This window comes from Epinephelus fuscoguttatus, linkage group LG12 (assembly GCF_011397635.1).
Source record: "Epinephelus fuscoguttatus linkage group LG12, E.fuscoguttatus.final_Chr_v1".
NCBI classification, from domain to species: Eukaryota; Metazoa; Chordata; class Actinopteri; order Perciformes; family Serranidae; genus Epinephelus; species Epinephelus fuscoguttatus.
This window is the reverse complement of record NC_064763.1, coordinates 19,147,394-19,162,624: the sequence shown is the minus strand read 5'-3', so window position 1 is coordinate 19,162,624 and position 15,231 is coordinate 19,147,394. Positions and strand designations below refer to the sequence as shown.

Here is a 15,231-nt window from a genome sequence, read left to right as displayed (position 1 = left end):
GTATGAGTGACGTAGGCAGTAACGAAATCTGAACACAAGTGGTCAGTTTGACTCGCATGATAGACACAGGAGTGAACGGTGATGTGTCTCGGCTGTTCACCAAAACACGTTTATCCCAGGAGTAAACGAGCTCATAGATACCCAGAGCTCCCTTTGATGGAAGGATATTTTGGAGCACTGTGTAGTCTTTGCTATGTAATGAAAAAAATGCATCTCTGGTTTTATAATACTGGATACAATATAAGCATCAAAAATGCCATAGGGTACATGTGATTATTACGCCTAGCTCCACTTGTAGTATGACCTGTGGTCATCAGAGATACACACACACATGCACACGCAACAACACGTCTCCGACAGCCCCAACAACCATGAAAATGGTTTTTCTCTATCAGCGTTTTTCTTTTTTTACCCCTCCTCAAATAAACAGCTGTGGTAATCAGTTTGAAAGCTTTGTTTGCTCTGTGGCTCCTGTGTCATGTCTGCCGCTGGCTGCCCCCCACCCCCACCCCCACTCCAGAGCCACCTACCCCCCCACCCCTCGCCATCCAGCTCTCCATCCGGCCCATGGGCTCTGTACAACCCCTGGGCTTACTATCACTCTGCTGCGGACTGAATCTGTCTAAGACCACAATGTGACACTCACGCTGTAGGACAAAGAGGATTAGACCACTGGTCCTGTCTCGTATACACAGACAGACACACATTCGCTGAAACACCACAGCATGAAGCTATGGACTAAACAAGCTCTGGCCCCTCAGGCTCAGTTTGATTGAGCATTTAACTGGATTATTGCTGCTTATTAGTTGTTAATGTGGTGGCAGAGGGAGTAGAGGGCATAGTCGTACTTGGTTGCTCAGCTCAATCTCTACAGGCTATTACACAGTCAGTGTGGCTGAGCGGTGCAGACACTGCCCCGACCAATCAAACAGGCCATCTCCAATTATTTGTCCCTCTTTACTGAGTCAAATCATGTTTTGCTCTTGAAATGACTCACGCAGGCTCCTTAAGTATTCATTGTTTTCCTCACTGTGGGCAGCGAGTGCCAGACACTCCAGACTTTTATACCAGCATGTCATCAAGCTTCATTTGGGTTTATAGCACCTGAGAAAACCGTTTTCCATGTTCAGTTTCTGACCTGACACACAGGTGAGCTAATGAAGGGACAGTCTTGTAAACAGGAGAAGCAGCGTTCAATTTTTATGCACCATTTTTCATCCGGTATTTTTCGTGGGAACATCAAAAATTGGTATTGAGAGAGAGTGCTGCAGCAAGCAACGGCAAAACAGGAAGGTGCACCGTCAATGTGCTTCCACTAACAGTGCTCGTTTCTGGCACAAACATGCTCAGATTGTTGTTATCAGTTTCCTACACTGTTATAGAAAGCCCTCCAGAGAAACTAAATGTTTTTCCAGATCTTTCACTTGTTCCAGTCTGTTTTGTGTCCAAGTCTCTTGAGGTGCACCATGCTGCCTTTTTTTTTTTTTTTTTTTTTTTAATTGAATGCCATTAGTGGGGGAAAAAAACACTTGCTGTGCCTTTTTATTGTTGCCAGGCAACCACTGACTCCCCTCCTCATTCTAACCTTCCCATGTAATCAATCTACCATTTATTTATTTTTGTTATTTGACAGTAATTAGTATCTAGTTCTTAAAATGTTGATTCAGAGGGTACTGTCTGTAGCTCTGGTTGAGAGTGAGAGGCTGTCAGCAGATAAACAGAGATCTGTGTGGGTACATGAGACCCTAAAAAAAAGAGGGTGGATCATGGGGAGTACCACCAGTTGGTCCAGGAGCTTCTCCTCGATGACGGCTATTTACAGGCATATTTTAGGATGACCCAGGCAGTTTGACAAACTGCTGTCTGTTGTCGGGCCGTATAGCTCTGGGTATCCAGCAACCACGACCACCAGTTTCTCCTCCATTGTTTAGAGACTGTAAACTTGTCATGACCACCACAGAAGGCCCGTCTCTCATATCATGCGATTGGACAATGGGAAAAAAGAGATGACACGAGACGTTTTTCCACTTTGAGTTGACGTTTTTTCAACTGGAGGAGTTCAGAGTGCTTCCTGTGAATATATTTCAGTTAATCATTTTCCTATACAGGTGTTTACACTGTATTAACACCTTATTTTAAAAATCAGACACAGTCATATTTGTATCCATGGCTGTGTCAGTGCATTTACAAGTTTGAGTTCAGGGACACTCCCAACTTTAGCAGCAGTTGCCGGTTTGACCACGCACATGTGAGAGGCTGGCTGCCTCTGGACGACCCAAGAAGCACAGGAGGATATAATTTGATCCAGCTTGGCTGAGTAAAAGACTGTGTCAAGCTATCCATCACTCACACATGCATGATCAAACCTACAGACTCTAAAGTTGGAGACAGACACAAGCAGAGCAGAGTATAGTCTCTGTGACAGCTGTCGGCGGCTCTGGCGCTGCATGTGGAGGAGCTGAGTGCAGCCCTCGGTAAAACACCAGCACAAAGAGCAAAGGATGGAAACAGTGCCCGTAAATAACACCAAAACATAGCAACATCGTTTTCAAAGGCTCATGAATTGAAACAGCATTTTGGCAAATTTCACTGTATTCTGCATTTTACAGCTGACTTCAGTTTTTATTGTAAAATTCCGCAATTTCGTCCATTTTTCCGGCATCACAGAAATCGTAGGGCCTTTCAGACAATATCTGACAATCCTGCAGAGCAAACATTTAATGATTTAATAATACATTTAATGTTTTTAATTGTACCTATATGTCCTTTTGTTATGTGTCTCTTTGCCCTGTTGCTGAAATGTGCTAAATAAATAAATTTGCTTTGTCTTATTGTCTGAACGTTCTCCCATCTCTGTTTCCTCTCAGAGAGGACGTGCCCCCTCCTAAGAGTCGTGTCTCGACAGCGCGCAGCTTCACCGTGGGCAGCCAGCGCTCCTCCCTGGGCTCCATGTCACCCTCCAACCTGCACGAGTACGCCCTGAAGCCCCAGTACGACAAGATTCCCTCATCAGAGGAATACGACAGGCCTCCGAGCCACGCCCCCCTGCCCCCGCCTGGAGCTCCTCCCAAGATGGCCGGCCCCAACATTAGCCGCATGGGGGGCGTTGCCGTCATGATCCCTGCCCAGAACAGGGACGGCTCAATCGTCTAGTAGCCCGTCCTCTTCTCGAGAAGGGACCGTGCAACGAGGGGAGGGAACGAAGGAAGGGAGTAGGACACAAGCCAATGAAGATGGAGCAGGAGCTGGGTGGGGCTCGCCTGACTTGTAGCTCTTCGTTATTTACAAATGGGAGTTTACTCCTCTGATGAGACCTGGCTCTACTGTGGTGCTGAGAAGAGAAATCAAGTTGTACTGGAATCACAACAGAGCACATTAACTTTTTATCAAATACAAATACAAAAAAAAAAAAACTTTTATGAATTTTACTTCCTGGACTTTCTCACTGAAAATGAATTGGTGTGGATATAAAGCAGAATGGTCAATATACAAATTATATTGTACATAAGTGAATGCATGTTTTTTTTTGTTTTTTTTTTAAATAGATGGCCCTTGCTGTAGAGATACTGTATGTTCAAAACAGATCCAGGCCCCTGATTGGCCAGCTGTACAGCTGTATGCATGCATGTATGTATAAAACTGCAGCTGTATGTGTGGATATAAGTGTATGTTTGTGAATGGGAGTTTGGGAAATGTGTAGTTTGGTTTTCGTCTTCTGCGCCTACATAACAGTATGATCGTTTGCCAGTCTGCTCCTTTCTGACATTTTTAATTCCATCAATTTATCGTTAAATGAGATTTTCTGACCTTTGGAAAAAATTGAAAGAAGGGCTTGTTCGAAGAAAATTCACACATTTTAATTAATCCCTCGACAAATGCCTTTTCAGGTCAACCGTTTGCCGTCGAAGCATTCGCTGTTTGAATTGTCCAGTCTGGGTTTGGGCAGGGGGGCTGACGTGGACAGGATTGGCTGGTTGTGCGGGGGAGGTTCAGGCTAACACATCTTGTGATTGGGCGGATTACTGCCTCTTGACTGAGCTTAAAAAACAATAAAAAGAGGCGGTAGCGTATTTGGGGAATAAGAGGGCAGCTGGACAGCAAGGTTCACTGAGCAATCAGCTTTGATTGTGTTTGACTGTCAACAGGCCCCTAACCCCCGCGACCACCACAACATGTAGCCTCCACACACACACACACACACACACACACACACACACACACACACACACACACACACACAGTCTTAATTTATCATCCGTTCTATCAGTCACCCCTGCTCAGATGTACGGCATATGTAATCCTCCTTATTTGCAATTGCATTACGAGGAGCCGATATCTTGATTAACCTTTTCTCTGTGAAACCTGTAGTGTTAATTGGACTTTCTAATGAAGGATGTGGAGTGTGCCTGCGCGCACACACAGGAACAAAAGAGAAACTGCTCTCTTCACATTACAGCCACCTTTGGTTCGAGTTCCGCAGTGTCAGTCCCAGCTGGGTAATATAAATGTTCAGTCAGTCAGTGTAAGTCGCCTCGGGTCAGTCCTGCAGTTTTTGGGTTCTTCCACTCTTAAAACATGCCCGTTGTTCCGTAGTTTGCAAAATGTTTCAAAGCCCAACATCTCATCTTGTCTGCTTCTTAACAAGAAACACAGTATGAATACTTAGAGTGTTTTTTTTTTCTCCGACGCCTTATTCTATTCCTTATTGCAGCCTTACACACACCCCCTCAGTTCACCACTGTTCAGCCCTCGCAGCTGGATTCTAATAACTTCTATTGTGCCTTGTTGCCCCAGTTGAGTTGTGTCATAGCACATCTGACAATGTGCGCTGTGCTCTGAGCAGGAGCAGCATCCCGAGCGGCCGTCACAGCCCACAGCAGCTAAAACAATTTAATAATCAGTTCACAGTGAGCCTATCGATTGTTTTCTGTTGGCTCCATCAGGTCGAGTCAAGGATTTCCCACACCCACTCTCCGCTTACAAATTCCCCCACAGCTTAAAGGGCAGTCCAACCCGAATTCAAAAATACATATTTTTCCTCTCACCTGTAGAGCTGCTCATCACTCTGGATTGTTTTGGTGCCAGTTGCTGAGTGTTGGAGGACCATGAGTAGATGCACTCTTCCTTCTGTGCAGTGATGGGGTTTGTAGGTGTAGAAAGAAAATAGTTCCTCCATGAAACTGCTCACAACAAGGTCTGTGGAATATCTTGAGTAACCGGGTCATGATTTCTGGAATGACATTGCTGTTGAGCTTTTCAAATGTATGTTTTTGGCGCTTTGAGCACCACAGGCAGAGTGACATCTCGCCGATATCTCCAACACTCGACAACTCACACCAAACAATCTAGCTTGATAAACAGCACTACAGGTAAGAGAAAAAATACTTTTTGATTACGATTTTGAGGTGCACTGTCCCTTTAACAAACCTTTATCACAGTCTTACAGCTTTGATTTTGTATTCCAAAACATGTTTTTTTTTTTTTTTTTTACTTTATTTAAGTAAATTGATGTGCTTTTTTTAAGAAAATAACATTAATGGTTTTGGCTGTATGTATAAATATCCTGTCGCAGTAACCCTATCTAATCACAACACAGTTGAATGATATAAAGATGATGTTTGTATGTATATGTGATGCTCTGCCGTGCTGTGCTTGGCGAATCTATATCTAAAAAACAGAAGAGGAGGGGCGGTGCGGGTCATGTCAGTACAGTGTGAATGCTCCCTTGGTATGACTGGAAATTTCCGGCATTGTGTGTGTGTATGTATGAATTCTGGGATCTAAGGGGAGGTGACAGCTGTAGCAACATCTCGGCTTGTACACTTCCTGGCAGACTGGATGTCGCACCTTTTTTCTAACACCGTGGAAAGTGAGACCAACCTGGGCCTGCCTAGACAAAGAAATTGCATCTGTCAGTTCCTCTTAAACACTACTGCGTGTGTGTGTGTGTGGGAGCAGGTGTATTGTACATGAGGGGAGTTTGCTGTCAGGATGGGCCCCTGTAGAATTCTAGTTTCACCTCCTGACAAACTGTACAGAGCTCTCGGGGAGACGGTGCTGTCGCCGTCGCCTCTCTGCGCTCAGGACATTAACTACTAACAATATTAACTGTAGCTTTGAAATCAACGTACTAATATTGTATGGAGATCTCCTTTGAGGTTTGCACACTGTGTGAAAACCAGTTTTTTTCTTTCTGTGTGTATTTTTGTGCTGTATTTTTGAATAATAAAAGTCCATGAAATTAAAAAAAAAAGAATAGTCAGCCATGTTTATTTGTTTACTCAAGGACAGCAAGATGATGCAGGTTAGCATTGTCGCCTTACAGCAAGAGGGTTCCTGGGGTTAGGGGTTCAAACCCTGGGGAAGTGGGAGCCCTTCTGTGTGGAGTTTGCATGTGGAAAATGAATGAATCGTCAGCCATGTTTGTTTATTTGTTTACTGCAGCAGAAGCAGCAGCTTGTTGACTTGAGCATGAATAAAATCTCAATTTGTCTCCTCTCCAGTGGCGCGTGGTCCCCGGGGGGGCTCGGCTTCCCGCAGCTTCCTGACTGTGATTAATTTTAATCAGCCGGTGAATTCCGCCCCCTTACACCAGGTGAGGTGACTTTCTAACCATTTAATGACTGTAATTAATCAATTAAGAGGGGACAGGCACAATCACTGCCTGCCGTCTCACCGTGCTCACTGTGCAGCTACAGTAAAAACATGCAAAGGTGTGTGACCTGACTCGCCTACCAGCATGCTGTAGGCTTCGTATCGACTCGTTCCAGTTCCCCTGCTGCACTGTATTGTCCGTAGCATCATGGCCACTTGTGTCAACATCTTTTTTTCAATTACAGCCAATTTCTCCCTGTAGTTAATGTGGTGGGTAATTACTTTTGTTGCAGGCCAGCACTAATCAAAGTTGTACAAAATTAGCTTTCTAATTAAGTATGCTGAATGGTGTGAAAAGCCTTGTTAATGACTGAGGGATGCACATGTTGCTGTTGTGTCGTTTTATCCTGACCACTGTCGCCCTCTTCTCACTTTATATACACTCAACAACATGCTGGTGATCAGGACGTGTGGATAGATCGATAGCTGATTATTAGCCAATAGCTCCACTGAGCGCAGGCTGCTGACAGGTAGTCGATACAAAGATTAAAGCACTTAGTAGCAGTGCTAAGCGGACGTCCATTGCAATAATTGGATGTCAGTAATAGATAGGGCCCCAGAGCATTGATCTATGGCTAGTCCTAGTCCCTCGTGGATCCTAATGGCTCCCCCAGCAGCTCTGCACATCAGGGGTTCTCTTATGCACCGGGTTTGTTCAGATGCAGTGATACCTGCACAATCAAAGCCGTCCCACAAATGGATGTGGCGAGGCGTAATGACACTTTTATGGCCGTGCATTTCAAAACACTCATTAAAAGGACATTAGTGATGTGTGCCACTGAACACGTGCAGATTAGATTTATGGACTAAAGGCTGTTCTCATTGAATTAATGTACAATGACTCATACATCATCCCTCGGTGTCTTCCAGCCCAATATCCATTTGTGACTTTTTTTTTTTTTTTTTTTTTTACCTCATGTCCTCATTCACACAGCTGAAGGGAGAGAGTGGTGTTGTGCTAAGCACCTGGGGATTTGTGCCTGCCTCCCACTTCCCTGGCTCCCTCCCTTCTGCCTGGGTAAGGTATTAATTGTTTGCACAGATCAAGGAGGTTGGTATGGCAAAAAAAAGCTCATTGGTTCTCCAGGAGGGTTTCCTTGGCAACCTTATCTGGTTGTACACAGTCTAAGCTGGCTGCTAGCGGGATGATTTATCTTGTAAAGCGTGATTCGCTCCCTGCTAACAAAAGAGGGCCTCTAAAAGCACGGGTCTCATCAAAGTTGCTCTCCTCCGGCGTGACGTCTGCTGTCACAGACGTTAAGCTTCCTGCCGTTTTTAGAAACCTCAGTCAGGTTGGGAGAGGGTTGCAGGGGGAATTCTGGGTAGGATGGAGGAGTATGCATATGCATGAAGAGCGAGCTCCATCGGCTCCGTTGGCACAGCAGTACATTAACATTTTGGCTCGGTGCTCTCAGCACTTTGGATGTAAAATGACAGAGATTATGATGTGAATGTAAGCTTTTACAGCTACATCCGATAATTGACTGAGGAGTTACAGCCATTTTTGGACACGGTCCCTCTTGTTTCATCACAGTAGTATTCACATGGATACAGACTGTACTGTCAGGACTCCACGTTGCAGAGTAACTCTTGTGTTTTCAGTTCAGCTTCTTTTATTCTTTAAAGGGTAACTTCAGTATTTTTCAACCCGGTCCATATTTTCCTATGTTTTTGTGTTAAGTGACTAATGCTAACAGCAATTTTTGAAATTGGTCCAATATTGAGTGAAAGTGCGGCAGAAAACAGGCTGCAGTGTAACCACTTGGGGCATTTATGCACCTTTAATATACGTCCACTTAAAGTGCTTGTTTTTGCCACTGACAGGCTCACATTATATTTTTAAGTGTCTGACAACATTATGGAAAAGATCCTAACAGAGATAAACCTTTTTCTTTAACCAGAAAAAGCTCTGCAATCACCATTGTCAATTCTACCAGACTCCATTTAAATAAACGGTAATTTTATTATTGTGAAAATACATTTCATTCAAAGTCAGAAACAAAATAAACAACTTGATTTGTCTTCTCACTGCCCCAACAATCACCAACTCTGGTTAGGTTGAAATAAACCCTTAATTCATCCAGTTATATGGGAAAATATGCTGGCTGTAAACATGCTAAAATTACTGTTTATTTAAATAGAGTTTGGTGGGTTTGGTGATAGTGATTTCGGGGCTGTTTCTCCTTTAACAAAAATGATTTTCTATCTCTGTAGGAATCCTTTCCATAATGTGGACAGACACGTAGAAGAACAAACAAATTTTTCTGAACCTAATCACGTGTGTTAGTTGTTGGAGAAAAAAATGTGCATTTATTTTGAAAGAGACTGTATGTAAACGTAAATTTCCTGTGAATACGGAAGTTCATTTTGAAAGAAGACAATGCATGTAACAGGCAGAACTTGACACGGTGTCCCAGAATGTCGACAACCAACGCACCCAGGGTATCGTTCACGTCGTAGCTGGACATGAACAGTCCATGACCAAACGCCGATACGTGACGAGGCTGGAGTGAGAATGTGTTATTATTCTAAGTGTCTGACAACATGATGGAAGAATCCCAACAGAGTCCTCCTTTTGTTAAAGAGTAAGATCGTTTTTGTTTCCTAGAAACCCCTCCAAAATCACTATCGCCAAACCCACCAGACTCCATTTAAATAAACAATAATTTTAGTGTGTGCAGAGACAGAATACTTTCACATCTGACTGGGTGAATTAAGAGTTTATTTCAGCTAAACCAGAGCTAGTGATTGTTGGAACAGTGGAAAAATTAACGAAGATGGCTTTTGTGAGTTTTATTCTGTTTCTGTTAACTTTAAATGAAGTGTGTTTTACAATGATTAAATTACTGTTTTTCTAAATGGAGTCTGGTGGGTTTGGTGATAGCAATTTCGGGGTTGTTTCTGCTTTGACAAAAAGCCTATCTCTGTAGGGATCCTTTTCGTAATGTTGTCAGTTACTTATAATAATGATCTGAGCCTGTCAGTGACAAAAACAAGCACTTTTAGTTAATATAAATTGATGGTGCATAATTGCCCCAAGTGTTTACATTGCAGCTAGTTTTGTGGCATCTGACTGCAGCCCTGTTACACAGCATTGTACAAGTTAAAAAATTCCTTTTCCAATTAGGCACTTAGACACAAAAACATTTGAAAATAGGGCCCATGTTGTAAAACATTGAAGCTACCCTTTAATGATCATAATAATAATATCACTCATGTGGGTGTGTAAGTAAGTAAATAAATGATGTGCTCGTTTTAGCAACACAACCAGCCTGTCTGAGACTACTGTTAAATCAAAGCTGACAGTCTGAACTTTAAATGCACAGTCATTGTGCCATGTGAAATGAAAGGGAATTGGAGGAGGAGGCACAACATCAATGTGTCACCGTGCAAACACTCATGGCACTCAACCGTATGTCGCCTTGAACAACCTGCGCGTCGTGGCTGGGGACGGCGGAGGATATTCTGCGGAGAGGGAGCCGAGTCCAGACCTGAGCCAATCATCCCACTCCGTCTGCTACGCCTGCAGACAGCCCAGATTTCTCAGGAGGCTTACCCAGCTGCTTTGCACTCATTTGTCAGTCTTCCTCATCTCCAAGTCTGGAAGTAGGAGGAGGAGGAGAGCTCTGGTACAGCATCCGACAGCCCTCCCCACCTCTTCCTTCTTCCCCCTTTGGTCTATATGGAGTCATCTGTTAAGGGCCGATGTCTATGCCCGCTGCAACTCAGCATCGTTTTGGGTCACCATGCCGACCCCACGCTGCTCACATTTCTGTGACTAATATGTGACTTTTGAAGGATGACCTTCCCCCCATGTGCTCCAGGGAAATGTGGAGGAGCAGCGGTGGATGCATGCTGAGATTATATTCAGTCCGAGAACATCATGTTATATCAAGATCTCCCTCTCTCTGGTGGGACTTTGCCTGGTGAGCTTCATGGCTCAGTGAGGTGACGCTCATCAGCAGATGTGACATTTTATTCACTGATGGAAACATTGCGTGTAGCATGAGCGAAAGAGAGAGCAGCACTTAGCTCCTTACCACAGGAGACACCCAGCGTGTGGGGGAAATTAATGTCATCAGAGCTGCTCCTCTTCTTGCTTCCATATGCAGCAGAAGAAGAGATGAGAAGAGAGGATACAGGGAGGCTCAGGGGCAGGACACCTGGTTTAATATCCTCTCTCTGGTGAACTGTGGCGTCACACACACACTTCCTTTGATCTTTTGTCCCAACATAGTGCTGTTATCTTCCTTGAGTCATGATGAGAGATTGGAACCAGGGGAGCACTGTGGTTTAAACCCCAGCAGACCAAGATGGAGGTGACACAGTGCAGCTCAGCTCAGTCGTTTACAATGTGATTTGTACTTTTAATCTGCACCTCGGCCGGACTCTATTATAGGCGATCATCCTCCAATGCCATGTCATCAAGAGGGCACAATGGAGGCAGGCAATAAAACGTAGCCTTGGCAAGGGAATGGGGCTCAGTTTCCCTTTTTCCTCCCTCTGATGATTGGGGTCATCTCTATTATCACCGCAGTGATGTCAGTGATGTATCGAATAGGTGTGCCTCAGCGTGAGTTCATGTATGTGCTCATACATAGTGTGTGTATCCATGTGCAGGAGCATCACCATGAGTGGCCACGGTGAGGGCAAAGGTCAGGGTGGTGATTTAACAGGACAGGGCAATCCCGTTTCCCCTCTGCACAAGCAGAGCACCCCACCCCCCATTTCAGGCTATTTCCAGCTCAGCAATTAGACAGTGTCTTTTCTTCATGCTGGACACGTAGCTCAGGCCACCTTCACAGACTGAAACCTCCCCTCCGTGCAGCACTCCAGCTGTCACAGGTGTTAAATGAGACTGTGGCTCTGGATGGGATTTGGATGGGGTAGAATTGCTTGGCAACAGAAATCCCATTTATGTTCCCAGTTTCTACTAAAACACTGTTCAACATAGAAACTTCATTCAAACATCAAAATGTTCAGCTCATCAAGGACATCACTGAAATAATTTTCGGTGTTTAAGTATCTTTCATTCTCACCAGGTATTACACACCTGAGACCAGGAAGAAAAAAAGGTTTTCAGATTTTTATTTATTTATTTTATTTATTTATTTAACATGCACAGTGTTGCACTGGTTAGCATTGGAGCTTGCATGTCTTTCCTGAGTCAGCATGGGTTTTCTCCGGGTACTCCGGCTTCCTCCCACATTCCAAAGTCATGCAGGTTAATTGGTAACCCTAAAGCCCCATTTCCACCAAACAATTTCGGCATAGGACCTTTGGAACCAAAAGTAACCCTTCAGACATGGTACCTAGACCCTAGCGTTTCCACTGAAAACAGTACCCTTAAATGTGGGCAGTGTTGTTGTTACTCACTGCTCCAAGAGGCAGCAAAACATCCTTCCATTTTATGGTTAGAGTACCACTAAAACTCTCCACACTATGAACAGTGGTTACATGAGCTTCAAAACCAGCCACAACTCAGCCCTGAGCAGAGTGACCGTCCTCTACTGACCAATCAACAGACTGCAGTGTTCACAGCTCCACCTTTTAGTACCAGATCTGTGTGCTAGGTACCCCAACAGAGGGGGGACCAAAAATGGGGACGGTACAGAACGGTTCCATTGGTACCATCCACAACTTTTCACAGTGGAAACACTGTACCCTATATCATATATATATACACTATATCTTGATAAACTGGATCACTTTCCTCCCAGGCGACTATAAAACATGTTTGCTGTGATTTCTCCCATTTTGAAAACACAGAGGATGTGTTCTGTTGGTCACACCCACCTGTGTTACATCATTAGAAAGCCCAGGATGTCCTTTAAACAGCACATATTGACTGCATATGGTGTTTGAAGTAAGGCCTCAGTGTCATGTCTCCCACTGGGGACAAATAATGACTTTTTAGGAAATTATCCCCCATAAAATTGAATGGATGGAATCATAAGAGTGGGTGGCATCACATGCAGAGTTCGGTTAAGATGTTAAAATCTTCTTAAAAATTTCTCTTCGACTTACCCTTACTCCCACAATCCTCACTCTGCATTTATCATGTTATTTCATCAAACATAGGTAAATGTGTCATCCTTCAAACAATGTAACTATCAAAGCAAATAGATATATTCTTCAGAGATTGCAACTGCAATTCCCATAGAAATCACAGATATGGATTTGTATGGGCAGGAATCCGAACAAGCCGAGTTGTTACTGAAGAGAAATTCAGCCTTGTAGAGGTAATATAATAGATTTAATCATGACATTTTCCCATTTCCTTTCCTGTAAAGACCTCGGACGTTTCACAAACGGTGTTGCTTGACTATAGTGATAAGGTTAGGCATGTAGAATACAGGGGGTGTACGAAATAACAGGAACAGCAACTACAATGTAGTCCAATACGGCACTACCAACTATATGGAAATTATGTTTAATTAAAACATTAAATATTATAAGCCTCACAATTTATTAATTGCTGGTCAGACTAACATTCCTGTTAATTTGTCCACAACCTGTGTACTGTGTCCAGGGGCGTCACAGTGGGAGCAAAAATGGGACTGTTTGGCCACAAGGCACAGAGCTTTTATTTTGAAGTGCCGTTTTCTGCTGCAAAGTGAGTGACTAACGAACCAACACATTCTCACTCCAACCTCGTCACATATTGACATTTGGTCATGGACTTTCCACATCCACACATGACGTGAAAGGTACCCTGGGTGCGCTGGTTGTTGATGTTCTGGGACACATGCATTGTCTTCTTTCGAAATACACTTCCGTTTTCAAAGGAAATTTTACGTTTGTTGGACCCATACACCCCCTCTCCCGCCTGTCCCAGTTGGACTTTTGCCGCCTTAACTTTCATCCTTGTCCCATCGCATTACCTCCTGATGCCATCTATCATACCGATGTTAAAGGATGCCTTTTTTCATTGGTTTCTGACGCAGCAAGTCACTGTCCGAGCCCCAGATTTCGACGACTTTGGAGTGGGATCGGGCTCAATGGACAACTACTTGACAGAGACAGCAAACTAGCTTGACAACATGGCCAAACACAAGTGTGATGCTGAATATATTAAACTGTGTGGACCTTGAACTAATGACTAAGGAGAAATCTGGACCCTACAGCTGGGAACCACTGTAGTAAAATATAATGGAGGCTCACTGAGGCCCCTCTCAACCTTGACAAAAGGCACAAAATGGTTCAGTCCTTCACGCTTGGGTACATTTGCTGGCTCAGTTATAAATAATAATAATAATAATAATAATAATGATAATTAAAAGGTGTGTAAGTGTGGATCAAGATGGGGGCACCAGAATTTGGTGCCACACTACTGACTGTGTCAATGATAAATTTGCGTCTGAGAGTCACTGAGTTTTTAAGGGACCTCCAGTGGATCCTCATAAAAGATTTATGTTGCTCATCCTAAAAATGATCTTGTCCTACAGCAGTTTACAACGCACGTTCTCTCAGGTACACTTCACCGGACAGAAGTCCTTGAATAAAAGCCCGACCAAACCTCGGCATTAAAGTCTCACTCTGTGATTTATCTCTATATATCTGCAGACATGTTTTGTTTGTGTGTCCATGCTTCAGCATTTGATGACAAGGAAAGACAAGAAAATGGAATTTGAACAAGACAGAGTTTGGGGTTTTGGATGGAGACACAGGATTCACAGGAAAAGTGAACCCCATGTGTCATGACTAGCAGAACTGCAGTGATGCAGTCAGGCAGCTTTTTTATGTGGTCAGTGACTATCTTAGTCCATAGGGACGTAAGTTTGGAACCAGAGGGTTGCTGATTCAAGTCCCCATCTGGACCAAATATGGCGCATGGACTGGTAGCTGGATAAGTGCTGGTTTGCCTCTTGGCCATTGAGCAAGGCACCAAATCCCCAACTGCTCGTGGCACCTGTCTACGGGCAGCCCTCTTGCTCACACATATCTCCATTGAATGCATGCATAGGTCCTGTTTCTGTATGTGTGTGTATTTCAGGCCCGTGTATACATGACAACAGAGAGAAAATATTGAATTGGCCCGTAAAGTATGTGTTCTTCTTCTTAAAAGCAAAGATACTTTTTTTTTTATCTTATAGAAATTTGTGGACTTTCAGGGAATAATTCCGGAAATAATTCAGGCTAGTATTAGCGAACTAACATACAAAGGCCCTATCGCCAACACATTTGTTATGAGTGTATGGTTATGAGTGGTATGTGTATTATGTTTAATCTATATAATTATCCTAAACAAATATAGTCATACAATTTGACAAGAAAACATGGATGTGTTAAAAAAAAAAAAGAGCAAAATAACTTTATAAATAGGGGTGTAATTTAAACAACATTAAAAACTATGAAAGGCTTTAAGTAAACATTTATTTATTCAGTTGTTTATTCATTGCAATCAATATCATTCTTATCACTTTTCTTTTCATTTTATTTATTCATTTATTCTTTTAACATCATTCTTATCATAGGGTGCAGGCAGGGTGCAGGTCAGTGTACGGATGACGTATCACGTCAATCGGAAGTCCGTGATCTCAGACCTGTTTGCGAAACCCCGCAGTTAGCATTCTG

The 15,231-nt window shown here is 43.5% G+C and overlaps 1 protein-coding gene across 1 annotated transcript in view; it reads left to right on the top strand.

Annotated features, from left to right (window-relative positions):
* cxadr (CXADR Ig-like cell adhesion molecule) overlaps window positions 1-5,504 on the top strand; it is a 54,553-nt gene extending 49,049 nt beyond the window's left edge. The window contains exon 7 of the mRNA XM_049592789.1: window positions 2,868-5,504. Within this exon, the coding sequence (XP_049448746.1) occupies window positions 2,868-3,153 (286 nt within the window). The 3' untranslated portion in view covers window positions 3,154-5,504. The remainder of the gene's footprint in view (window positions 1-2,867) is intronic.
* Window positions 5,505-15,231: the final 9,727 nt, after the last annotated feature.